We start from the raw sequence: 27,816 nt of genomic DNA on the forward strand, positions 1-27,816 counted from the left end.
AGATTAAAGAAAGAGGAAAAGAACCCATGTGTACAAAACTATAATGACTCTTTTCATAGTAGACAAAATCTGGAAAATAAGGTGTCCACATTTCAAGGAATGGCTAAACAAATTATAGTAAATAAATGTAATGGAACAATATTGTGACATAAGAAACAGTGAAATGGATGGTTTCCAAGTAAAAAGGAAAGACTTTCATAAACTGATGCAGAGTGAAGTGAGCATATTTAGAACAATTTATATAATGAAAACAATATGTTACAAAAGAACTTTGAAAAACTGTAGAACTCTGATCAATGCAGTGATAAAATACAATGCCAGAGGACTAAAGATGGCGCATGCTACCCACTTCTTGCCATAGAATTGATGGACTTAAAATACAGAATGAGGCATATATTTCTGAACAGAGCTAATATGGAAATATATTTTGTTTGACTGTGCCTATTTGTTATGAGGGGTTTTTTATCATTCAATGGAAGAATGGAAGAGAAAGGTAATAAATGCATTTAAAGTAAATAAAAGAAATGCAAAAAATATATAATGGAATATTTTTACTCCATAAGAAATGACAAGCTTGCATTGTAATTGTCTTTGTACCAAATATATCAAGAAGTTAGAAAAACTTTGGAAGACTTGTACGAACTGATACAGAGCAAAGTAAACAATCAGAGCAACGTGCCAATGACCATAGTCTATACAAGTCTATATAAGATATGTATTATATATATGGAATATGGAATATAGAGTAAAACAACACTGAAAGAACTCCAAAGAATTCAATGACTACCACCTAATGACTACCTAAGAGTAGGGACAACTCTAGAGGGCCCATGATGGAGATGGCTATCTACATCCAGAAAAAAAACTATGGAGTCTGAATGCAGATTGAGGCAAACTATTTGCTCTCTTTTTTTTCTTTTTTTTTTAATCTTTGGTTTTTGTTTTTGTTCTTTTGTTTTGTTTTGTTTCTTCTTTCTCATCATTCATTCCATTGGTCATAATTCTTCTTTACAACTTGACTATTGTGTAAATAAGTTTAATGTGAAGTTATTTGTAGAAGATATATTGGATTCCATGCTGTCCTGGGGGGGGCAGGGTGGGACTCAAAATCATGTGAACCTAAGTGTTGTAAACTAAAAATAAAAAAATGTTAAAATATATATATTTGTTACAAGAGAAAGTTCTTTGAGAGAGGAGAAAGGGTGGCAGTGATATAAAAAAGGAAATCCTTTCACAGAAGCCAATTAAGAAACTCATTTTAACTTATAGTGTTACAGAATTGCCTAGGGTATGGGAAGTCAGTTGATTCACTATTATATATCAGAGACAGGACTTGAACCAGATTTTCTTGACTTCAGGACCAGTCCTATTCATTCTGCTGGCTGCCTCTTGAATAAGTTCATAAATTCATAAAGTTAGATTTTGGATAAGCTATGAAACACTTTTTCATACACTGGAGATATTTCTTCTTTTATTTGTTTATTTTTAGATTAATTTATTTATTTTTAGTTTTCAACATTCACTTTCATAAGATTGTGAGTTCTAAATTTTCCCCCTTTCCTCCCTTCATTCCTCCCCAAAACAACATGCAATCTGATATAGGCTATACATGTATGATCATATTAAACATATTTCCACATTAGTCATTTTGTAAAAGAAGAATCAGAACAAAAGGGGAAAACCATGAGAAAGAAAAAGCAAATTTCAATAAGAGAGAGAAAGTAGTATGCTTTGATCTTTATTCCTACTCCATAGTTCTTTATCTGGATGTGGATAGCATTTTCCATCATGAGTCTTTTGCAATTGACTAAAATCATTGCATCGCTCAGAAGAGCTAAGTCTATCAAAGTTGGTCATCACACAATGCTGCTATTACTGTGTGCAATATTCCCCTGGTTCTGCTCACTTCACTCAGCATCAGTTTATATAGGTCTTCGCAGGTTTTTCTGGAATCTGCCTGCTCATCATTTCTTATGGAACGATAGTATTTCATTACATTCATATACCATAACTTGTTCAGCCATTCCTCAACTGATGGGCATCCCCTTAATTTCCAGTTCTTTGCCACCACAAAAAGAGCTGCTATAAATATTTTTGTATAGTGGGTCATTTTCTCTTTTTTATGGCCTCTTTGGGATACAGACCTAGTAGTGGTATTTTTGGATCAAAGGATATGCACTGCTTTACAGCCCTTTGGGCATGGTTCCAAATTGCTCTCCAGAATCATTGGATCAGTTCACATCACTAACAATGCATTAGTGTTTCAATTTTCTTACATCTTCTCCAATATTTATCATTTTCCTGTTTTGTCATGTTAGCCAATCTTATAGGTGTGATGTGGTACCTTGGAGTTGTTTTAATTTGCATTTCTCTAATCAATAGTGATTTAGAGCATTTTTTCATATGACTACATATAGCTTTAATTTCTTCATCTGAAAATGACCTGTTCATATCCTTTGATCATTTATTAGTTGGGGAATGACTTGTATTCTTATAAATTTGACTCAGTTCTCTATGTACTTTCGAAATGAGGCTAGGCTACCTTCTCTTGCATTTCTTTTCATTAATTCCCTTGATATTCTAGACCTTTTGTTCTTCCAGATGAATTTTGTTATTTTTTCTAGCTCTTAAAAATAATTTTCTTAGTAGTTTTATTAGTATGGCACTAAATAAGTAAATTAATTTAGGTAGAATTGTCATTTTTATTATATTAGCTCAACCTACCCATGAGCAACAGATATTTTTCCAATTAATTAGATCTGACTATTTTTGTGAAAAGTATTTGTCATTTCATTCATATAGTTCCTGGGTTTCTCCTGGCAAGTAGATTCCCAAATATTTTATATTGTTTACAGTTACTTTAAATTGAATTTCTCTTTCTGTCTCTTGCTTCTAGGCTTTGTTAGTAATATACAGAAATGCTGATGATTTATGTGTGTTTATTTTATATCCTGCAACTTTGCTAAAGTTGTTGTTTAAAGTAGTTTTTTTAATTGATTCTTTAGGATTCTTTAGGTATACCATTCATATCATCTGCAAAGAGTGAAAATTTTGTTTCGTCATTGTCTACTCTAATTCCTTCAATTTCTTTTTCTTCTCTTATATGCTAAAGCTAACATTTCTAGTACAATATTGAGTAACCGTGGTGATAATGGACATCCTTGTTTCACCCCTGATCTTCCTAGAAATGCTTCTAGCTTATCCCCATTATATATAATGCTTGCTGATGGTTTTAGATAGATGCTACTTATCTCACTGGAGATATTTCTGAGAAAGTTCCAGACAACACAAATAAAAACAATTTTCCCTATTTCTCTTAAAGAGTTTAAAAAATCCATTTCTTATTGTTTCATATTTATTTGTAGACTTACACACTCTGTTGCACTGTATTTGTCTTCCAGACTTGGGATTTCATCATTGTAGTAAATTCTGCCCACCAGATGCAAATTAAAAACTAGTCTGTAACTTATAATGTGAGAGAGTTGCCTAGGGGTACTGAGAGGTTAAATAATTTGCTCTTAGTCACACAACTGAAATGTATTTGAAGCTGGATTTGAACCCAAGTTTTCTTCAATCCAAGGCTAACCTTAAAACTTCTACATCATACTTCCTTTCACAGAAACTATATTGTACATGGACAGCTAAATCCATGCTGACCTATCTTTATGTAGATATTTGTGCATTTTGGGGTAAGAGAGGAAGGAGAGATGATACTCAAATAAAAACATTAAGATAATAGGTCCAAAAGGAGGCCATAATTTTGCTAATACAAAAATATGAGAGATGCTCTGTACTAGATATATATTTTTAAAGTTTCAACATTGTTGCTTTAGAGTAATTTAAAAAGTAGGCTCCTTGAGGAATCACTCCAAAATACCTTAAGAAAAATAATGCCACATACCCTCATCCAAAACAACTAGAATTACATATCTAGGGCTAGAAGGAATTTCAGCAACAATCTCGTATAACCTCTCATTTTACACAGGAGGAAACTGAGGACCAAGAAGACTAAGTGGTTTACCCAAGGTCACATAAAGAATAAGAATCAGAGATAAGATTTAAACCTGGGTCCTCTGACCCAAGAGGCAGTGCATTTCCACTGCACTACATTGTCTCTCATAAATCCTATCCTAAAGCAAATGAAGAAATGTTTCCCTGGACAAATTTAATGATTTATCTTCTCATTTCTTTTTTTTTAACTAAAGTTCCATGAGATTTCCTATATACAGCAAAAAAAAGTCTCTGATGATATGATACATGTTAGATGATCCTTCTCAAATTATCTTAATGATATAGAGAATGGGGGTGGGGGGAAGGTACCATCAAAATCATAAAATTAGTGTTAAAAGAACTTTAGAAGCCATCTAGAACAATCCTCTCATTTTATAGATGAGGAACTAAAGCCTGGATATTTAAGGGATTTGCCAAGGGTCACAGAACTAGTAAATGGTTGAGATAGAATTTGACCCAAGAGCTTCCTGACTTGAAGGCCTGCTGGCTATATACTAACAGGATGAAAGTAGCAGCCTTAAAAAATAGGCAAGGCCAATACAAAGTCTCCTAGAGACTTGATCAAGCAAACTATCCACCTTAGAATTGTGTCTGAGGGAAATATCCTATTGTTTTGGGCAATAACCTTTATGTGATACTTTTAATTGCTCAGTACTAATATCCATATCAGACTTCTTTATGAATTTCATAAAACCTGCAAGCCTCACAAACTTGGTAAATGCTTCTGCTTTATAAATATTCCTCAGAGCTAACTTTTAACTCTGTTATAAGGGTAACCTGTAGACTCCTAATTCATTCCAAAAGGACCCCTTCAGGGTCATAGGGAAGAGTAACAATGCTTGCCAGTGAACTATCTAAGAAAGAACATTTTTAAAAGGCCCCCAATCAAAGTTGGAAAAGAACCCATGGCCATGCTTGATGGTGCATGCTTCTAATTCCTGCTACTAGGGAGGCTGAGGCTAATGGATTGCTTGAGCTTGGGAGTTCTGAGCGGCAATCAGGTAAAAACAATCAAATGTCTGCACTAATTTGGGCATCAATATGGTGAACCCTCAGGAGAGAAGGAACCAGAATGTCTTGGTGAACCAGCCCAGATTGAAAATGAATCAGGTCAAAACTTTTCTGTTGATCAGGACCATGAGTAACCACCATACTTTCAGCCTGGGTGAGATAAGAAGCCAGTCTCGAAAGAAAAAAAAAGGTTATTTTATAGATTTGTTTGAGAATCATTTGAATCTATTGCCAAAGACTCTCTCATAACCAATGTACTTAGCAATTAATGTTCTAAATTATAAAATTAACCCTCACATTCCAATATTTTCCAATCTCCTTGCTTTATTTCCCTCCTAAGAGAAGCATTAATATTTTTTAAAAATCTATTTTTTTGAAAGAATGGCCATTCCAGATTAGAAAATAAGCATGCATCATGCAAAAATATATACGCATATATTATCTATACCTTGGATTTCTTATTTTCAGGGTCTGAAGGCAGGGACAAAGGCTGTAGTGAAGTCGACTCCTTGGTTCTTGTTAGGGATATGGGAGGTGCCAGGCTTGAAACAGGGGATCTAGCATATGTTACTGTGGTTTCAGGGGGCATTGTAGGTCTTATGGGTAAGGTACTGACTCGATAATTTGGGTGCAGGGATGAAATCTTCTGAACTGTATGGGAATTAATATTATCAGCAGGAGGAATGGAGGACCCCAAATTAGGATGAGAGAGAGAACTGGGGATAGAAATGCTTGGAGAAGTAGCAGATATGAAGTTCTTCTCCTTAGCTAATAACTGTGATGAAGCTACCTTTGACTGGCATGTAGGATGTAAGGGAGTAGTTGGAAAGGAATATTCATTTGAAAAAGACAGAGGGTTTCTTTGGCTAGCAGGGTCAGACAGAGAACATAAGATAGAAGAGGGTGAAGTGGATGAGTATGTATGAAATCTCTTGGGCTTTTCAGGAGCTAGACCTTTGGAGTCAGCTTCATGGTTGTTTTTATTAATGGAAACAGCAGAAGAACATGGTGGAATAGGGGGTAGGGTTGATGAGTTCACTATTTTGCTTTGTGATTGTGGTGAGACCATATTCCTCTTAGGAGAAATAGGGGGTGAAGGAGCTCTCCCTAATTTAGGAGAAAGTTGACTGCTGCTTAAGGGCTTTTTATGGGAAAGGGGAGCTTCCTGAGAAGCAGGACTAATCTTGGTGAAGAAAGGAGAGTGAATTGATTGATGGGGGACTTCAGTGGGCTGGTGTTCCCCTAGATCTGGAGATTCTTCCCTGAGGGAGAAACTAGAGTAAGATTTCTTAGGAGTAGGTGGGGTTCTCTTCACCTTTTGATCCAGTGTGAGTGTGGATGAAGTTAGGGAGTTAGAAGAGAAGGTGGGACAGGATGCAGGAGAAAAGGGTCTCCCATGAGGAGGGCTTGACTTCAAAATAGCAGTCAAAAGAGAAAGTCGAGTTGGTATTGGGGATTTAACTCCTGACTTTGCAAGATTTCCACTAGATGAAGCTTGGCTACATAAAGTTGAAGAGGACCCATAGAAAGTGGAATTCAATGGTTTAGGACTTGGGGATAATGAATGTGTGATGATACGAACAGGTATATACGATGATGAATCAGACTTGGGAGTAGTTGCGGGCAGTCCCTGAGCAGTGAAGCTCTGACTTTCACTTGAGCTGATAAGATGTGAAGGGGAAGTTGAACTCTTGCTTAAAATTTCTGACCTTAATTCAGACTCTTGGCGAGCTAAGGTTGGGCTAGAGATATCTTTTAGCTGTTTAGAACCTAAGATCTGAGTGCTTTTTATCTCTGAAGTGGTTTCCTCTGATGCAAAACAAGGGGAAGAGTAAGTGGTCCCTTGAAAATATGTCGACGTCTCTTGCATGGTTGACCCATGTGGATCCACCCTCTTAGTATGGAATTCTTCCAGGAGAGAGGCTTCGTGCAGGCTAACCGTGTCAGATTGTGCTTTCAGATTAGTTGGTGAAACAAAGAGAGCAGGTGATTTACAGGCGAGCTGACCAGAGGTGGTAGAGAGAGAAGTTAACTGGAGGAGAGAGAAAGAGACAGGTTAAAATAGGACAGAATGTGTGAAACTGACAAATCTTCCATTTAATTCTATGATCCAGCAAGCAGTGATTCTAATAGTGCAAACAAAAAGTGGCAGGTTCATCCTTGACTAGCCAGGTCTTGTGACTTAAAAATAACATGGTACAGACGGAGAGAATGCTGAATTGCTAATTAGAGAGCCTATGTTCAAAATCTAGTGCTACCATTTGCTCTTTTCTACATGTGTGACTTTGGGTAAATCACTTAGCCTCTTTGGGTTTCAATTTCTTTATCTGTAAAATGAGAATATGAACTACATGACCTCTGTGGTCCTACCCAATTCAAAATCTATGATCTTATGAACTTGTTAAAGTGAAAATTGATTACAGTAGACAAATGATACAGCATGAAACGATGTTCTCTCTCATTTAGGATGGTAATGCTTATATCATTGTCTTAATATATAATATATACCTACATGAATATGCCTATGTATGTATGTATAAGTCTTCTTATTTCAAATTGTGACATTTTTTCTATATTGAAAATAACTCATCAATATATCATACACTAACATCAAATTTAAATCCACAAAAGCATATTTTATTTGACTATTTGGATTTGCTCACCTTATGATTTACATTAAAACATAAAAAGGTTTCTCCCTTGAAAATGAAGTGTATAACCCAATATCATAACTTCATTGTTGAAATTCCAAAACTATGATTGCATAAGGAACTCCTAGCATGGAAATGTCATCCACCAATGCAAATCAGAACCTCAACATAATGTACACTTCTTGAGGGCAGAGACTATTTTGTTTTTGTCCTTTTATACTCAGAACCTAGCACAAAACCTGGAACTTTGCAGATTTTTAATAAATGCTTGCTGAGTTGAATTGAATTCATCAGTACCATATAGCCTTAAGGAATTGCCTGGAGCACTTAAGTGACTTGCCCATAATCATACAAGTATATGTAAGAGGCAGGATATGAAGTCATCTTGCCTCCAAAGGCAGCCCTCTAAACACTCTTGTACAATGTCTCTCAATATTATCAAGAAAATTATTATTCATTAAATATCATCAAAGTATTCCAATTAATAAATTTTAAAAACTCAAGACAACTCTCCCAGATTAAGAACTTGCATAATCACTCTGAAAATAAAATATAATTTAGTCAATCAGCCAAAATTATCTTAAGTTTCTGACTTCACACAAAAAGCTGCCTTCAACCCACAGGGAGCACACAACTAGAGGGCAAAATATGAGGCAATTGATTGCCTGAGAGGAGATGAAGGAAGAAAAAGTTAAGGATGAAGGAAAAAATTAACCCTTAGCATTCTCCCCGATTAATTTCGTGACTTAAAATGTTAAATATTATTTGGGTACTATAAAAAGTCATACACCCACTTTCAGGCCAAAGAATGCAGAACATTTGATAAATTCAGTAAACAAGAAACAATCCACCCACTGCTGACTCACAAACCCAGCACAGAGAGAAAGTAAGAAAGTGCTGTATCAGACTAGGAAACACAATGGATAAAGCAACTCAAAACTGCTGAGTATATCCATGTCGGGAAATAGAGAATGCAAAATGGTTTGTCCAGAAAACTGTGAAGCACTCATCATCTTCTGAAAAGTGTAGTGACTTTTACAGGATCATTTTTGAGCTCCTTTTTCAAAGACAGAATTCTACATAGAAAGGCAATGTGGTTGGTGTGCTCAATCTGAAATAAAGAATATGCGTTCAGATCCAGATTCTGCCACCAACTACTTATATGACCTTGGGCAAGTGATTTAACTTCTTGGGGACTTGTAAAATGAGAGGGTTGGACTAGATTAACCTTAAAGTCCCTTCTTGCTATGACTTTATTGACAAGGTACAGGCCAAAGCCAAGATCTTTGCCCCTCACCCCAAAAGAATTTGGGTCTCATTTGTTTACAGGCCCTGGAAGCCCCATCTTGAACTTTCCCCTGAACTCTCCTTGAATTTTCCCACTTGGTCAAGTCTCTGGCATTTGTCTGAGGCAGTGATACATCCCAGTCAATTGGCCTTTCATTATAGCCTACACCCAATTTCTCAATTCTTTGTTACTACTAACCTAGGTCAGCCCTCCATTGTCTGTTACCCCCAGCTACTTCACACCTTCTATCCTGTCTAGACCCCTTCTCTGTTCCCACAGTCCTCAGCATAAAAGATCCATCTTGGGTCCATTAAAGTGCTCAGATTCCATTTAGCCCACTTGTCAGTACAAGTGTCACAGATTCCTTAAGAGTCTGGCCAATGTGGTGGATTTTTAAAATCACTCCCACCCTGACCTGTATTCTAATGAACTTTATCTTTGACTGAGAGAAGACTTGGGTCAAATTCATTCGGGAAGGACCCACGTGTTGTTGTTTTGGGTTCCCAGCACCCCTAAACCTCAACATTTGTGATTTGCAAACACAAATTGGGTGAAGTAGTTCCCACACTGCTGTGGAATATAACTATTCATTTTTTATTAAAAAAAAATTGGGAGCTACCAGGAAACAGCAAAAATATCCTTGGGAATATAGATGCAAAAACTAAGGAAGAATTAAATTTAAGGGATGAGATTCTCATTGAGGATACCTGAAATGTCTTGATTTTTCTCGATCTGACCTAAATTCACATCTTTTTGACAACTCTTAGTTTTACTCAAGCTTTGAACTTGTTTCAAAATGAGAACTTCAAAGTACAATTCAGCATAAGCTTCCAAGTTTTCAGGCTAAGGATAAAAAAAAATACAATATTCATTTCCCAAGTGGGGAAATTGCCAAGTATATCTGTAATAGGAAGACACCTGAATAAACAAACATTTATAGAGCAACTACTATTTACTTGGCTCTGTGGAAGTTAAAAAGATAATTAAAGCAAAATCTCTACCCTCAAGAAACCTTCCTTATCTAGGAAGTGATAAGACAGCCACACAAATTAGCATAAAACAAGTAGAAAGGATAAGTGCCTAAAAAGAAGAAGAGCCAAAGTGTTACAAGAATGTTGGATGAGTCCTCTGAGAGTCATTTAGCCCAACCACCCCATTTTATAGGGTGAAGAAACTGAAGCCCAAAAGTTAAATGAATTACCCAAGGCAGCATAGGTAGTAAGAGGCAGTGGTAGTAGTGGGATTCAAAGGCATGTCATCTGACTCCAAATTTAGTGGGGATTTTTCCACTGCAACAGACTGGCTTACTATGTATGTTCAAAATAAATTCTCCAAGTATACATAGGGTTAGCCGTTTCATTCTGGGTTGCAGATTTGACTCCTTTATTTTCTGGAATGATAACAGGAGCCAAGGGTGTCATGTAGATGTATTTATGCCTTGAAAAATGAGTTAGATAGGTATAACAACAATGCTGCTTGCCGCTATTACGGCTGTGTAGGACCAACAACACCAGCACACAGAAGAGCTGCCAGCACAGGTTCCTTAATCTACTTTTCTAAGGAAAGCAACTTTAAGGGGTTGACAAGCTTACTTTAATTAAACAAACATATACCATTCATTTAGTTTAGGGGGAAACGCCAGCACCCTGAACTTCAGAGCAAACACAAACAAAAATTACAGAGACAATATAAATAGATCAACATTTCTATCTAACCAAATGACAATATATAGTTACCAGAGAAGCAACAACACCTGGAGGAGGGGGGCCTCCTTCAGGTACCCAGAGTCTCTCCTCACCGACACTCTTCCAAGGAGAGTGCCCCCCAAAGGCAAAATGCCAACCTTAGAGCTCTTATACCCTATTCAGGGTCCTAAGCGCTCAGAGACTACTTAGCATAAAGGTGTGGGGCCTGGGGCCTCAAACCTAGTTAGTGAAAAGGTGTGGGCCTGCCTCTAATCAGGCCTCCCTTTTTTGGCCCCACCTGAAGCCTATTCAATGTGCAGGAAAGATCTTTCACTTACAGATTGGCCTGGAGAGTGGGAAGTGGGAAAGGCAGAGGGAACAGCGTCAGCAAAGGCCCAGAGGTAGAAAAGGAATTCCAGAGAAAGGGGAATAATCTAAAATGACTTAAGCATAGGGCTTATGTTGGGGGCAAATAAGTTCTCAATAAATTTTGGTTCTGAGGAGTTGAATTGAATTGAATAGAATAATGTGCAACACTTGGGCATCAGCTCTTGGGATCACAAGATCCTAGATTAGAGCTAGAAAGGATTTCAGAGATTATTAATCTCACCCTTCATTTTACAAATACAAAGATGGAATAAAACATAAGATTTTAAGTATAGGAAAGTTCTGTAGAGGTCAACTAGTCCAAACCTCCTTATTTATAGATGGGAAAACTGAAGCAGAGAAAGGTTAAGTAACTTCCCCTATGTCACACAGGTAGTAAGTGGTAGACAGGATTTTAACTTAGGTCCTTGGCATCTACATCCAGTTTTCTTTCCCTAAATCAGCCTGCCTTCCTGAGTAGCTAGGTGCTACAACGGATAAAGCAATGAGCCTGGAGTCAGGAAGACTCATCTTCCTGATCTGGCCTGACACACTTACTAGCTGTGTGACTGGGCAAGTCACTTAACCCTATTTGTCTCAGTTTCCTCATCTGTAAAAGAAAAAAAAAGATCTGAAGAAGGAAATGACAAACTACTACAGTATCTTTGCCAAGAAAACCCCAGAGGGGGTCATGAAGGACTCTTCACACGTGACTGAAACCACCGAACAACAACAAAAGCTTGCCTTCATAAGCCATATCTTCAAGGAATTTTCTTTCTCATAAGTAGGTTGAGGTCAAATGATGGAAGCCCTTCAATTCTAGGCTAAGGAATCTGTATTCTACAATTTCTCTCTCTGTCTCTGTCTTTCTCTGTCGTTCTGTCTCTGTCTCTGTCTCTCTCTGTCTGAATGTCTCTCTCTCCCTCTCTCTCTCTCTCACACACACACATACACACACACACACACACTGTTTATATCATATGTATGTGTTGTCATCTACATCAATGATGTTTCTAAATCAACTAGAAGAGGTTTTTCCCAGGCCTCATCAAAGAACAACTTTATTCAGGAATTTTTACATAATTAATCATTATGGACTGAGAATATTTTTAATCAATGAATTACTAATGGGGCAGCTTGATGAGCCTGTCACTCAAGAATGGTAATTCTCTATCTACCATTGCCCTGTATTCATATGTATATATATATATATATATATATATATATATATATATATATATATATATATATATATATATATATATAAATATTTCATATTCATATATATTCATTTATACATATACATAAATGGAAAAATATTGTATTTAAAATTTTTAATATTATTGACTTAGAGTTAATAGTCCTAATATGGTTCAGAATGTTTTTTTTTCCCTAGAAACAAAACAAAGAAATAATCTTATAGGCTGCCATGTTTCATTCTCTAATTCGTTACATATATAATATATATATATATGCCCCTTCTCCCTCACAAGACTATAAACTGCTCAGGTTTCCTTGTCCCTCTCATGGTATCTAACAGAGTTCTGGACATTCAATGAGAATTCAAATAATTATTTTAAAATAGAAACTGAGAAAAATCTGATTATTTATCTAGTAAATGACTAAGACTCTTTTCAAATAAGCACAATGATGAGAGGCAAGTGTGGTGTAGTATTAAAGACCAATACATGTGGACTCAGAGAACCTTGGTTCAAATCTCACCTCTGATACTTATAATCTTGGGTAAGTCCCTGGGACTCAGGATTTCTCAAATATAAAATTATGGAATTGGGTGATAGACTCTAAGGCTTTTTTCAGTTCTAGATATATGATCCTCTACAGTGTGTTCAGACTGATTTCTCCTCAAAGTGATTAAAAATGAGAATGAATTTAAAACCATAGAAGAACATCTTTGGGGGATGTTGTACAGATGAGGGAAAAAACTCTCCCATCTCATTTTCCTAGAGTGAAATCACTATACTTCCAAGGCATTGGAAGTTATTAAATTTGCAATTTGATTCTATAAATAAGCGTACTTAGGTGTATGTGTTTTATCTTCATGTTAATCACTATGTTACTATAATCTTGTATATTAATTTTATATGTGTAGATATATATACATATATGAGTGTGAAAATACATATTTGCTTACATAGACACACTTGCTACATACTGACCTCCAATTTAAAGACTTAGCAAGATATTATCCTAATTTCCGCCAGCAACACACGAATAATTTTATGTAACCCTATATTTATTTTTTTTCAACTGGAAAATAGTTTAAGCTATTTTCTTTCATTCTCCTCATTTCTAGGTCATATAAATAGCTGGTTTAAAAACAGATCCAAAATGCTTGAGCTTAAATAAGTTTGAATAAAAAAGTGATGGCACCTGTCAAGTTTTGCTTCACAGAAGCTCTAAATCTGGCTTCTCTTTTCCTTCTTCCTGGCAAATCCCTTACCCATGCTTTGCTTAATTCCTGCTTTGCTTATTACAAAATTTCTTTTCCTTCCTGTTCCTCTTCCCCTCAATAAGTACCCATTGCTATGCTCACATTTCGGATAGTCTTGATTTTTCACAGATGTCTAATCTCCTTTAACATCAAATCTGAAATCCATTTCCTCCTACAGTTTCCTACTTCCTATTTCCTCATTCTTTGCCTTCTCCTAATCAGCTCTTTACTCATGTGAGTAATTGCCTTGTGGCATTTTCCTATACCTAACACTGTTTCTATTGTCTGTCTCAAAAGAGTCACCCTCTACCCTTCCTTTAAAAGCTCATTCTCAAAATTTTATTCTGGAAAGATAACTTTTGAGGACCTCAGAATACATTCCCAGTAGTCTCAATTCTGGAGCCTATTTTCCACATTCCCATTATCAGAATGACCAGCCTGGGTACAGTTCCATCTTTAATCTCTTTACAATCAAGACACTCTTGTGTGACTACTAATTTTTTGCTAAAGATACTGGTCATTTTTACTTATCCTGAAATTAACACAGATATATAGCATCCTTCCCTTTATATGGTCCAATATCCTACTGTTTACTGCCATGCAATGGTCAAAACATTTATATGAAAATCTCAAACTCTAATGAACCAGGCCACATATGGTCTACTTGACATTAAATCCCTGTATTTCAGATTGTGAAAGCTTAAGGGATTTTCGTATATTGGTGTCACATAGACAAAATAATCATGACTGACCCTTTTCACTTATCTGGTGAATAAAAACTTGAATGTGGAGGCTGTTTTCATTTTATTAAAAAACCCTAGCACTTAGCACAGGGGCTGGCACATAGTAAGTGCTTAATAAATGCTTGGTTGTTTGATTGATTGGTTTCCTATAGATTCACAGAGGCATGTTGGCATAGGAAACTCAGGAAGGGCTGAGTTCAAGTCTTGCCTTAGACACATACCAGCTTGTGACCAATGGGAAATCTCTAAGTGCCTGAAAAAACTTGCTAAGATTATAAATTACAGATGAAATGCACACATGCATTAGTAGAGGGACTTTCTACATGGATTAAATCATAGGTCTAGTCAAAAAAAAAAAAGAAAGAAAATCCTATAAGTGTATCCTGTAATTTAATATTCCACAAACAACTTCATAGCACTCTGCCTTCCACCATTGAGGAAAAACCATTGAGCAAGGTCTGTCAGTTTTCATCTTCCTGTGTCAGAGAGAAATCTCATATTCCCCAAAGTACAGAGTGGGACTTGAGAAGAAAATTTGTAAAAGAAGAAGTAAAAGAAACTAAGGGACTCATTTGAAAGACTCTGGATATAGATTGGAAGTCTACAGGCCTCTAAATCTTTAATCAGTCCCAGCTGCCCAAGGCAATTATATCATCAATGGTTTATTATTTGAACCATTTTTCACCTACATACAGAGGACCAGGTTAGATTTTTGGTTTCTTCTTATTGCCAGTGTCCCTAGGTAGCTCCTGTGCCTGGTGTTAGAAGGCAGTGGAACAGGCTAAATGGTCCAGATTACTTTCTGGCATTTTAATATTATAAACATGCCATTAAGCCGTTGGTACTTGGCACTCCAATATCAGCTCACAGCATGGAAAACCTTATCTTCCTGCATCTTTCAAGGGCTGTGGCTTCTAAAAGCCCTAAGGCTAAAAACCAAGGATGATTTATTTTAGTAAACAAAGTATATAGCAGACAGACTGAGCTGTGAGATGGGGCTAGTCCCCTCTATTCCTAACCCTGTGATTGACAATCTTTCTATGCTGTACTTTTCCCATCTATGAAGCTAAGATGATGATACCTGTCTCTCCCCACTCCAGCCCTATTTATGCCTCAAGGTCATTTAAAAGATGAGCTCCCACAAGGCAAGAACTCAGTCTTTGTATGGTGTAATGCAAATCAGTCATTTAATAAGTACTTTTATGATGAGAATATGTTTAAAATGCTTTGAATTCCTTGAAATCACAGGAGAAAGAACCTCAGTCAAGTATAATACATACCTACAACTGTAAATACAATCCAAGAGTTTTGTAATATGAAAAAAAGTAAAAGAAAAAAAGATACATTCTCTCCAATCTAGTTGCATTGTCCTTCAACAAAACCCGATAATCTTGCTTCTCTTTTATCCCTCCCAATTCCCTCTCCAGGATGTATACTTCTTATAATTTTCCAACAGTATTACAGCATCATTTTCTGAAGGTAGAAAGTGCCTTAACTCAAATTTTGCCTCAGCTTTAAAAAAAATTGTCAGGAAGGTATTCGTTTTTGGATATGGTAAACAAAAGAAAACACACTGGGCATACAACAGGTGCTTAAAAATGCCTGTTTAATAGTTAGATGATCTTAAGTCATAGACAAATTTAACCATGGACTACAGAGATAGCCACCTATAGACCAAGCCAGAATAGAGGTACCACTGTGAACATAAATGGGCAGTGGTTTTGGTTTCTTTGGGGTTTTCCTCCTGAATCCAATTCAATTCTTCAAATCTTTATTAAACACTTATGTGCAAGCCTCTGAGAATAGAAAGATAAAAATTAAAAGTTCCAGCCCTCAAGAGTCTTATATTCTACTGGGGAAAAATAATACATACACAAGTAAATAAAAACAAAATATGTATAAAGCATCACAAAAAATTTCGAGAGGGAAAAATGTCTAATAAGGGGAAGAGGAAGGGAATAAGAATCAGGTATTAAGCTATATTTTGAAAGAAGCTAATGATTCTAGGTGGCACAATGGATAGAGCTCTGGGTTTGGAGTCAGGAAAATATAAGTTCAAATCCTGCTTCAGACACTTACTAACTATGTGACCCTGGGGAAGTCAATTAACCTCTGTTTGCCTCAATCTACTAGAAAAGGAAATGGTGAACCACTCTAGCATCTTTGCCAAGAAAACCCCAGGGTGAGATTAGCCCACAGGGTCACAAAGAGTCAGATAAAACTGAACAACAATGATTCTACATGGTAGAATTGAGGAAGGAACATATCTATGTAATTCACAGGAAGATAGAAATTCCTGTATTCCTAAAATCCTGTTACCTGGGTAAACTGTATATCAGAAGAAATGAGATACTTGTAACATTAATGGGCTGTACAATTTCACATTTTCCGGGGTATATTTTTCTTTTGTTTTTCTTCCACTAAAAAAACTGAACCAGTAGTTTGTACTTTGCACTATACATTTTATAATTGCACAGATCACACTCAAATCAATTCAAATCTTTATTAAACACCTATTTTATACAAAACATTGTACTAGGCTCTGATGCAAAGACAAAAATGAGTCTCTGTTTTCAAAGAGCTTATATTCTCCTATAGGAGACACATGTGTAAACAGGGAAATAGAAGGTTCAGTTGTTTTAAGTTTTGTCCAACTCTCTGTAACCCTATTTGGGCTTTTCTTGGCAAAGATACTAATACTAGAGTGGTCTGCCATTTCCTTCTCCAGCTCATTTTACAGATGAGAACTGAGTCAAATTAAGTGACTTTCCCAGGGTCACATAACAAGTAAGTGTCTGGGATCAGATTTGAACTCAGGAAGAGGAGTTTTCAGGCCTGACACTGTGCCCACTGTACTACCTGAGAAATAGATTAAGGTAATTGAAAAAGTACAGAAGCCAAACAACTGAGGGATATAAGGAGGCATTGCCTAGGAGACATCTTTAAACTGAGCTATGAAAAAAAAACTAAGGATTCTAAAGAAGATGGTTGGGGAATAGTCTTTGTGAAAACATGGAGTTGGTAGCTGGAATGCTGGGTTGGCAGTAAAAAACAAGCATTCCAGTTTGAATGGAATGTATAGCAATAAATCTAAAAGGGTAGGTAGAAGCCTGATCATGGGAGTACTTGACACATCAGTCAGAGGGGTTTTCATTGTATCCTAGAGAAAATAGGATTCACTCATGATTTTTGAGCAAAGGAGGTACATAGTCATACCCCTGAAGGCAGCTAGATAGTACAGTGAATAGAATACCTGCACCCGGAAGCAGGTAGACCTAAGTTCAAGTCTAACCTCACGGCGCAGCTAGGTGGTGCAGTAAGTAGAGCACCGGCCCTGGAGTCAGGGGAACCTGAGTTCAAATCAGACCTTAGACACTTGACTCACTTACTAGCTGTGTGACCTTGGGCAAATCACTTAACCCCAATTGCCCTGCTCTCCCCCCCTCCAAAAAAAAACAAATCTAACCTCACATACTTACCAACTATGTGACCCAGGGCAAGTCAATTAACCTCTGTCTGTCTCAGTTTCCTTAACTGTAAAGTGGGGATAATAATAGCATTTGTCTTCCAGGGTTGTTGTGAGTATTAAACTTGATAATATTTGTAACACACCTAGTAGAGTGCTTGACACATTGAAGGTGCTTAATAAACGCTGGTTTCCTTCCTTTCTTGCCTTTGGAATATTAGTATCACAGCTCTTTGGAGGATGAATTGCAGAAGGTAGAAAAACTAGAAGCAATTAAGATAATATTGCAATAGTCCACATAAATGGTCATAAGGGTTTAAACTAAGGTGGTGGATTTTTTTTGATAATCACTAGAAATAGCTTCAGACCTTCAGACCAAATCTATTAAGAAGAAATTTAATAGACAAAAAAATCAATCCAATAAACACATTAATCACCTATAATTTTCAAATCTTACACTTAAATTTAAAAAAATTACTTCACAAGTACACAAAAGGGGAAGTATAGCTGGATGGCAGTTCAGCAGGAAAAAAAATCTTGGACTTTTAGTAACAGCAAACTCATTATAAGTCTACATGTAATATGGAAATCAAGACATTAATGCAATCTTTGACTTCATTGAGAGATAGTTTCCAAAAGTAAGGAGATGAAAGTCATGGCACACTCTCCCCTAGTCACATCACGTCTGAAGTATTGTTTTTCCATTTTATGGGTACCATGTTTCAGAAATCACAGTGATAATCAACCAACCAGTCAATATCTGTTAGTTAAGCACCTACTATAATCTAGGAGCTATTATCATTCCTGGAGACACAAAAATAGTAATGAAACAATCTGTGCCATGAAGGAGCTTGCATTCTGTTGGGGGAGAAAATGAGTGCATATATAACTATACATAATGCATTCAAAATAAATATAAGATTTTTTAGTAACTGCTGAGGGGCAGGAATCAGGAAAAACTTTATGTAAAAGTGAATCTTGAGCTGAGTTTTAAGAGAAACAACAAATTCTAAAAGATGAAGTGGAGTGTATTCCATTTATGGCAGACAGTCACAGCCAAGAAAAAGAGGCAAGAGATGGAATGTCTTATGTGAGGAACAATGAGAAACAGATTGTAGTACGTGAAGGGAAGCAAAATATAATGAAGCTATAAAAGTAAGTCAGAGTCAAGGTGGGAGGGACTTTAGAAGTTAAAGAAGGTGGGGCAGCTAGGTGGTGCAGTGAGTGGAGCTCTAGCCCTGGAATCAGGAAGACCTGATTTCAAATTTGGCTTCAGACACTTGACACACTTACTAGCTGTGTGACCTTGGGCAAGTCCCTTGATCCCAATTGCCCTGCCTTCCCCCTCCAAAAAAAAAAAGAAGTTAAAGAAGTTTATGCAATAAACTAGAGTTTATTGAGCAGAGGAGTGACATAGTCAGAGCTGTGATACTTTGGTGGCTGTGTGGAAGATCACTTTGAGAGGAGAGAGACTACAAGACCAATTGAGAAATTATTGCAACATTCCAGGCAAGGGGTGGATGAAGGTTTGAAATAGAGAGTAGCTGTGGGAGCAGAGAGAAGAGGAAAAAATGGGAGATAAGATGGAGAATGTCCAGATGCGGGCCATCAGGAAGGTAGTTTTCTTCCAGTATTCAAAGCTCTATCATATAAAGGAAGACTTAGTTTGACAGCAAAGGGCACAACCAAGAACAATGGATGGAAATTGGAAAGAAAGGCAGATTTAGGCTTGATGGAAGAAAAAAAATTCCTGAAAGTTAGAGCCATCCAAAAGTCAAATGGGCTGACTCAGGAAGATCTCTAAAACTGGCGATCTTCAAGCAAAGGTTGAATATATTATTTCGGCTTCATTGAGAGACAATTTCCAAAAATAAGGAGGTGAAAGTCATGGCACACTATCCCCTAGTCACATCACATCTGAAGTATTATTTTTCCATTTGGGGGTGCCACATAAAAGATATTGTTCTTCTAGGATGGGTTGGATTAGAAGGATACCTAAATCCAACCCTGAAATTTTTTGTGGCCTTAGCGAAAGGGATGAAGAAGGTCCCCAATATGTTGAGTGGATTCTTTGTGGTGAATTTTGAAAGAATATGGATGAAAGTCAAAATGGACGGGCATGAATGGATGGCAGTTGGCATCATTTTGGAGGAAACTCCAAAGTCTATGAGATCACAGATCTGTTGGAGTACATGATGTATATGAAACAAAAGAACATGAAGTACATGAATGTGTAGGACAAGAACATGATGTACAAATGAGCGTGGAGTACATAAAAAAGGGAAAATAAAAAAAAAATCCATCCATCTTAAAAGAACCTTGTTCTGACAATGTTAGATGGTAGAAAAGAGCACAGAGGGTGTTAAGAACTACACTGACTTTAAGCCATCTCTAAACATTAACTTAACAATAGGCATACTAAATACGGCAGACCTGCAAAACTTGGCAGTAGGTAGGGACCGAAATTAAAATAGGCTAAACTTCTTTGATAGGTTAGGATAGAGACAAACTGATGATGGTTGGTGTATGTACGCCATCAGAAAAGTGATTAGTTAGAAATAATCAAAAGTATCATCAAATTAAAAGAAACAATAATAGCTAGCATTTATATAGTGCTTTTAGGTTTGCAAAGCACTTTACAAATATTGCATCCTGTTATCCTCACAGTAATCCTAGGAGGAGAGTGCTATTATTATCCCCATAAAACAGATGAGGAAACTGAGGTAGAGAGAAGTTGAGTAATTTAAACAAAATCACACAGCTAATAAGTGTAAGAGACCATTTTTCACCTTGGGACGTCCTGATTCCAGGTCCAGACCTCCATCCACTATGCTCTCTAGTTATTTAAGATAAGAAGTTCCTGCAAATGATAGGACCAGCTTTCACCTGACCTATTCAAATGAGTAATTAATACTGTAAAATACTATATGGAAAAATACAAACGTATTGACTCTGTGTCACTATTTTTTGCAAAATTTTAACTGATATAAGAAAGTTGCTACAATCAAGAGACCAAAAGAGCCCAGATACTATCTTAATCAGAAAACACTTGATCTTCTGGACAAGCAATGAGAGGTAGCCACAAAGGACAATACCAGCTCAGAATATAAACTCATGGAGGAAATACTAGGAAGGCACGAGAGTGGAGGGCTATGAGCAGTTTTGCCTTTTAAAATAGCGAAAAGCATTGAAAGTCAAAATAATTCTATAGAAAACAGCATAAGACCCAACTGAGCTTTCTTATCGAACTGGCAGGAGGAAAACAAATAGAAGGAAAATGGAGCAAATTTATCAACATTTCTCTACAAGTCAACTTTCATTATCAGTGACAGAGGCATTACTGCGTTAGGACATTAACACTTCAGTCCCTGATGTGCCTTCTGAGGAAGCAGAAATGGCTCTAAGGAAAATGAAGAGAAGGGAGCTGCTGAGATGGATGAAACATTCATTGAGGAAATTCATGCTGCAGTTGACACAGTCTTAAAAGAATTGAACAGTTGCTTCCAAAGTATGTCAAGGAGGGGAAGGTAGCAAAATAATAAGAAAAAAAATCATAGACAATATTGATGTTCCAAAAATATGAAGGGAGCGCCCACATATACCTCCTTTTACGTCTCTAGAAAATCTTTGTGAGACTAATCTACATCTATACTGAGGCTTGTTGAAATTATGAATAGATACATAATAGATTTGCAGTTTGTACAATCATCTTTTTATTATATTGTGTTATGGAAATGCTTGTTTTATTCCATAAGTTTAAAATATGATAAATTTTTTTAAAATGAAATTATGAAAGAATCAAGTTTCCACAAATAATGCTGTACTGAAAACTACATCTCTTCAGTTCCACTACTGCCTGAAAGGTGTGGTATAATTCAATTAAAAAGTAATTCTATATCACTTCCTATGTGCCAGGTACTATATTGGGTTCTGGGAATACAAATACAAAAATGAGACAGTTCTGTGTTTTTGTATATTGATTGCAAATTATTAATTATTGGAATCAAAATAAATCATAGGCTTAAGGGTTCTCCACCAGTTAGACTCCTATGCAAGTTTCCTTGATAAAAGTAATCACAGAGATATCTTTGTTCAATGACCCCTTTGAATATTAACATCTGAGTCATAAAGTAAGAAGATACATGCTCAGCAAAGGTATTCCCCACTGTTGTGAAGCCTATCTTGAGCAGTGTCCAAAAAGTAGAAAGATTCCCCACTGATAGTGAGGTCTTCCAGCTGCTCCTGTTTATAGCTGATGTGTTGAGTACGTCAAGCCCCAGAACATTACATGGTTGAGTCTGATCGATGAATATTCAAAAAAGACCTGGAATTTGTACATCAGAACACAAAGTTGGAATGAACACAACAAGATGGCCAATGAGTTGGTTCCAGAATTGACTAGAAAGAAGACCACAAGCTGGATTGCACTGGGGAATCTGTACAATGCTTTTAATGAACACAAGCTGTTTTCTGGTGCTAGGAACTATCTTTTCAACAAAAGTATTCTACCAGTGATGTTATACAGATGTAAAATCTTGGAGCATCACTGTCTCCAAGGAAACAAAGTCTCATTTGACCCAAAGGACAATGGAGAAATGAATGCTGAGGGCCAGTAGGTTGCTACATATTTCTAATGATGACTTGCACTCAAGAAATCATATGAGGTTAGCTGAGCAGAGCAAGATGATGCCACTGCAATTTTCAGGGCAGAGGAACAAGTAGGAGAGAATTGCAGAAAAGAAGGTAGGATATAAAAGACTGTTGTGTGCCTACAGTCCCAATGGTAATCTTTGTGTTGTATTTGGCTTGTTTGTCTATGATGCTTGTCTAACACACCTTAAAGTGAATGTCTCAGTACACATTCAAACACATTGTGGAGAAAACGGAGTTGTTCCTCTAATCACCTTCCCCTGGTCCAGCTTCCCCATCACAGTGACTCTCTGTTAACAGCTACCTCATAAGTAAAAACTTCAAAGTCCTCCTAGAGTTGTTATTCTGCCCCTCTCCTGCCCCATCTCATCCAGGTTCTGGCCATACCTTTCTATTTCTTATCTCATAATACCTTCTTAACTTGCCCCCCTTCTCTTCTAACTTTCTGCAGTTGTTGTTCTTGAGTCATTATTCAGTCATGTCTAGCTGTTTCTGACCCCATATGGGGTTTTCTTGGCAAAGACACTGGAGTGGTTTGCCATTTCCTTCTCCAGCTCATTTTACAGATGAGGAAACTGAGGCAAACAAGATTATGGGATTTGCCCAGGGTCACAGAGCTAGTAAGTGTCTGAGACCAGATTTGAACTCAAGAAGATGAGTTTTCCTGATTCCAGGTCTGGCACTCTATCCAATGTGCCACCTAGCTGCCCCTCCTTTTCTAAATTTTTTTGTATAATCTTTGTCTGTGTCCCACCAGGATTCTTTCCTACCATAATTGCCATTTCCAAAATAGCCCCCCTACCGAGGAAATCTTTTTTCCTCTACTCCCATCATTCCACAAAATCTCAGAATTGAAAAGGACACCAGTAGTGATCTAACAATAAAAGCCAGCATGTGTATAGTGCTTTAAGGTTTACGAAGTGTTGTACATGTTATGTCATTTGATACTCACAACCCTGAGAGGCAGGTGCTATTATCATTCCCATTTCACAGATAAGGAAACTGAGGTTAAGAGATTAAGTGACTTGCCCAAGATCACACAAATATCAAGTCTCAGATGGGATTTAAACTCAAGTCTTCATGACCCTTTCTTACCCACCAAACCACTTAGTTAATGCGATCCATAATTAAAGAATAATCACCTCTACAACCTAACTACCAAGTAATAATCCATCCAGTTCTTTCAAAGAGGACAGCTCATTATATCCTGAGGCAGCCCCTTCCCTTTTGGATAGTTCTAATCATTATTCTGTTTCTCCTTAAATAAACCATAGTATAATGGAAAGAATGATAGATTTTGAGTCGGAGAAACTGGGTTGGAATCCTGGCTTTTTCACTTACTTTCTAGTATGGGCTAAGCAAGGCACTTTCACACTCTGAGTTCCAGTGTTCACATATTTAATTTAGGGTAATGGATTAATTGATCTCTGAGATAGGCCACTTCCATCTCTAAACTCTGTGATCCTTCTCGTCATCTTTCCCTCTATATCTTCCTAATATTGAGCCTCTCTTAATTCTAGCCACTGGTCCCTTCAAGTATGTCCCAAAGTTTCTCCTATCCTTAAACACACACACATACACACATACACACTTCACTTTGTTAGAACCTAATATGCTCTTAAGCTATTATACTGTATCTCTCTACCCTTTCATAGCTAAACTTCTAGGGAGAAAAAAAACTGTCTACACTCATTGCCTCCATTTTTACACCCCTCTGCCACACTCACTTTTCAACCCTTTGTAGTTTATCCCTATACAAAGTTTATCACAAAACTGAAACTGTTCTTTCCAAAGGTACCAGTGATCTCTTAATTGCCAAATCTAAGGGTCTTTTCTCAATTTTTATCCTTTTTTGACCCATCTTGTGAATTTGATACTGAAGACCTATTGTTCTTTTCCTATAAAATTACTTTTTCCTGATTCTCTTCCTGACTATCTTTTTTTTGTTTTTCTTTTTTTTCTTTTTTTAAATTTATTTGATATATTAAGTTTTCAGCATTGATTTTCACAAGAGTTTGAATTATGAATTTTCTCCCCATTTCTACCCTCCCTCCCACTCCAAGATGGCATATATTCTGGTTCCCCATTCCCCACTCAGCCCTCCCTTCTGTCACCCCACTCCCCTTCCATCCCCTTTTCCCTTACTTTCTTTTAGGGCAAGATAAATTTCTATGCCCCATTGTCAATGTATCTTGTTTCTTAGTTGCATGCAAAAACTTTTTTTTGAACATCTGTTTTTAAAACTTTGAGCTCCAAATTCTCTCCCCTCTTCCCTCCCCACCCACCCTCCCTAAGAAGGCAAGCAATTCAACATAGGCCACATGCGTATCATTATGTAAACCCTTCCACATACTCATGTTGTGAAAGATTAACTATGTTTTGCTCCTTCCTAACCTATCCCCCTTTATTGAAATTTCTCCCTTGACCTCGTCCCTTTTCAAAAGTGTTTGCTTTTGATTACCTCCTCCCCCTATCTTCCCTCCCTTCTATCATCCCCCCTTTTTTATCCCCTTCCTCCTTCTTTCCTGTGGGGTAAGATACACAATTGAGTGTGTATGTTATTCCCTCCTCAGGTCAAATCCGATGAGAGCAAGATTCGCTCATTCCCCACTACCTGCCCCCTCTTCCCTCCTACAGAACTGCTTTTTCTTGCCACTTTTATGCAACATAATTTACCCCATTCTATCTCTCCCTTTCTCCCTCTCTCAATATATTCCTCTCTCATCCCTTAATTAGATTTTTTTAGATATCTTTCCTTCATAGTCAACTCGTCCTGTGCCTTCTATCTATCTATCTATCTATCTATCTATCTATATATATATATATACACACACATATATACACACACATATATACATACACATACATATGCATACACATATATACATATATACACACATATATACATACACATATATGTATATTCCCTTCAGCTACCCTAATACTGAGGTCTCACGAATCATACACATCATCTTTCCATGTAGGAATGTAAACAAAACAGTTCAACTTTAGTAAGTCCCTTGTGATTTCTCTTTCTTGTTTACCTTCTCATGGTTCTCTTGATTCCTGTGTTTGAAAGTCAAATTTTCTATTCAGCTCTGGTCTTTTCACTGAGAATCCTTGAAAGTCCTCTATTTTATTGAAAATCCATATTTTGCCTTGGAGCATGATACTCAGTTTTGCTGGGTAGGTGATTCTTGTTTTAATCCTAGCTCCATTGACCTCCAGAATATCATATTTCAAGCTCTTCTGTCCCTTAATGTGGAAGCTTCTAGATCCTGTGTTATTCTGATTGTGTTTCCACAATACTCAAATTGTTTCTTTCTGACTGCTTGCAGTACTTTCTCCTTGATCTGGGAGCTCTGGAATTAGGCAACAATATTCCTAGGAGTTTTCTTTTGGGGATCTTTTTCAGGAGGCGATCTGTGGATTCTTTCAATTTCTATTTTGCCCTGTGGCTCTAGAATATCAAGGCAGTTCTCCTTTATAATTTCTTGAAAGATGATATCTAGGCTCTTTTTTTGATCATGGCTTTCAAGTCATCCAATAATTTTTAAATTATCTCTCCTGGATCTATTTTCCAGGTCAGTGGTTTTTCCAATGAGATATTTCACATTGTCTTCCAATTTTTCATTCTTCCTTTTGTTCTGTTTTATAATATCTTGATTTCTCATCAAGTCACTAGCTTCCACTTGCTCCAATCTAATTTTTAAGGTAGTATTTTCTTCAATGGTCTTTTGGACCTCTTTTTCCATTTGGCTACTTCTGCCTTTCAACGCATTCTTCTACTCATTGACTTTTTGGAGCTCTTTTGCCATTTGGGTTAGTCTATTTTTAAGGTGTTATTTTCTTCAGTATCTTTTTGGGTCTCCTTTAGCAAGCCATTGACTTGTTTTTCATGGTTTTCTCACATCCTTCTCATTTCTCTTCCCAATTTTTCCTCTATTTCTCTAACTTGCTTTTCCAAGTCCTTTTAGAGCTCTTCCATGGCCTGGGACCAGTTCGTGTTTTTCTTGGAGTCTTTTGATATAGGCTCTTTGACTTTGTTGACTTCTTCTGGCTGTATGTTTTGGTCTTCCTTGTCACCAAAGAAAGATTCCAAAGTCTGAGTCTCAATCTGAGTCCGTTTTCACTGTCTGGCCACGTTCCCAGTCAACTACCTGACCCTTGAGTTTTTCGTCAGGGTATGACTACTTGTAGAGTAAAAAGTACTTTGTTCCAAGCTTGAGGGGATGCACTGTTGTTTTCAGAGCTATTTCTATAGAGCCAGCTCTGCCACACCAGCGCTACTCCCCCCCCCAAGAACCGCCAACCCAGATCAGACTCAGATCTTAAGCAGGCTCTGCACTCCTGCTCTGATCCACCACTTAATTCCTCCCACCAGGTGGGCCTGGGGCCCAAAGCAACTGCAGCTGTAGTTCTGTAGCTGCACCTCCCCCACTGCTCCCAGGGTGGTAACCGAACCTCGAACTCCTTCACTCTGTCCCCGCAGCTTTTCCCACTAACCTTCTCTGTTGTCTTTGGTGTTTGTGGGTTGAGAAGTCTGGTAACTGCCACAGCTCACTGATCCAGGGAGCTAGGGCCTGTTCCGCCCAGCTCACTGTCTGGTTGGTTGAGGCGCGCCTCACACTGGGCACTGCTCCCTCTGCTGCCAGCTCCATGTGTGATAGACCTTACCCAGTGACCATCCAGGCTGTTCTTGGCTGGAGTCCTGCTTCCCTCTGCTATTTCATGGGTTCTGCAGTTCTTCTCTGTTGTCTTTGGTGTTTGTGGATCAAGAAGTCTGGTAACTTCCACAGCTCACTGATTCAGGATTTTAGGGCCTGTTCTGCCCTGCTCACTGTCTGATTGGTCCAGATACAGCTCACGCTGGGCTCTGCTCCCTCCACTCCCAGCTCCGTGCATGATAGACCTTACCCAGCAACCATGCAAGCTGTCCTGGGCTGGAACCCTGCTTCTCTCTGCTATTTTATAGGCTCTGCAGTTCTAGAATTTGTTCAGAGCCATTTTTATAGGTTTTTGGAGGGACATGGAGGGGAGCTCATGCAAGTCCCTGCTTTCCAGCTGCCATCTTGATTCTGCCCCCCCTCTTCTTGCCTATCTTAGTCTTTCCCAGTCTTCTTTACTAGTGTATCATCCATATCATGCCTTTTCACCATAGATGTTTCCCACAAGCTCAGCCCTAGACCTTCTTTTCTTTTCTGTCTCTTAGTGACTTCACCAGCTCCCCTGGGGTTAATGATCGTCTCTACACATATTCAAAGATCTATATATCCAACCCAGTCCTCCAGAGTTTCAGGCCCATGTCAGGAACTGTCTATTAGATTCTTGAAAATAAATGCTCCAGAAACATCTCAAATTCAACAAGTCCAAAATAGAATTCATCATCTTTCTCTATAAATCCACTTCTCTGCCAAACATACCTATTTCTGTTGAAGGTACCACCATTCCTCCAGCTTCTCCTGTTTTTAACTCCAGTATTATCCTTGACTC

The 27,816-nt window shown here is 37.5% G+C and overlaps 1 protein-coding gene across 8 annotated transcripts in view; it reads right to left on the reverse strand.

Moving 5' to 3' along the window:
- Positions 1-27,816, reverse strand: part of LOC118856549 (muscular LMNA interacting protein) — a 386,664-nt gene that overhangs the window by 184,494 nt on the left and 174,354 nt on the right. For 6 of the 8 annotated variants that reach the window (XM_036766910.1, XM_036766912.1, XM_036766909.1 and 3 more), the window contains exon 4: positions 5,471-7,054. The exons of the other annotated variants lie outside the window; for them this stretch is intronic. In XM_036766910.1, coding sequence (XP_036622805.1) covers positions 5,471-7,054 — 1,584 coding nt within the window. The remainder of the gene's footprint in view (positions 1-5,470; positions 7,055-27,816) is intronic. 8 annotated transcript variants of the gene reach the window in all.

The sequence above is a fragment of the Trichosurus vulpecula genome, chromosome 7 (genome assembly GCF_011100635.1).
Source record: "Trichosurus vulpecula isolate mTriVul1 chromosome 7, mTriVul1.pri, whole genome shotgun sequence".
NCBI classification, from domain to species: domain Eukaryota; kingdom Metazoa; phylum Chordata; class Mammalia; order Diprotodontia; family Phalangeridae; genus Trichosurus; species Trichosurus vulpecula.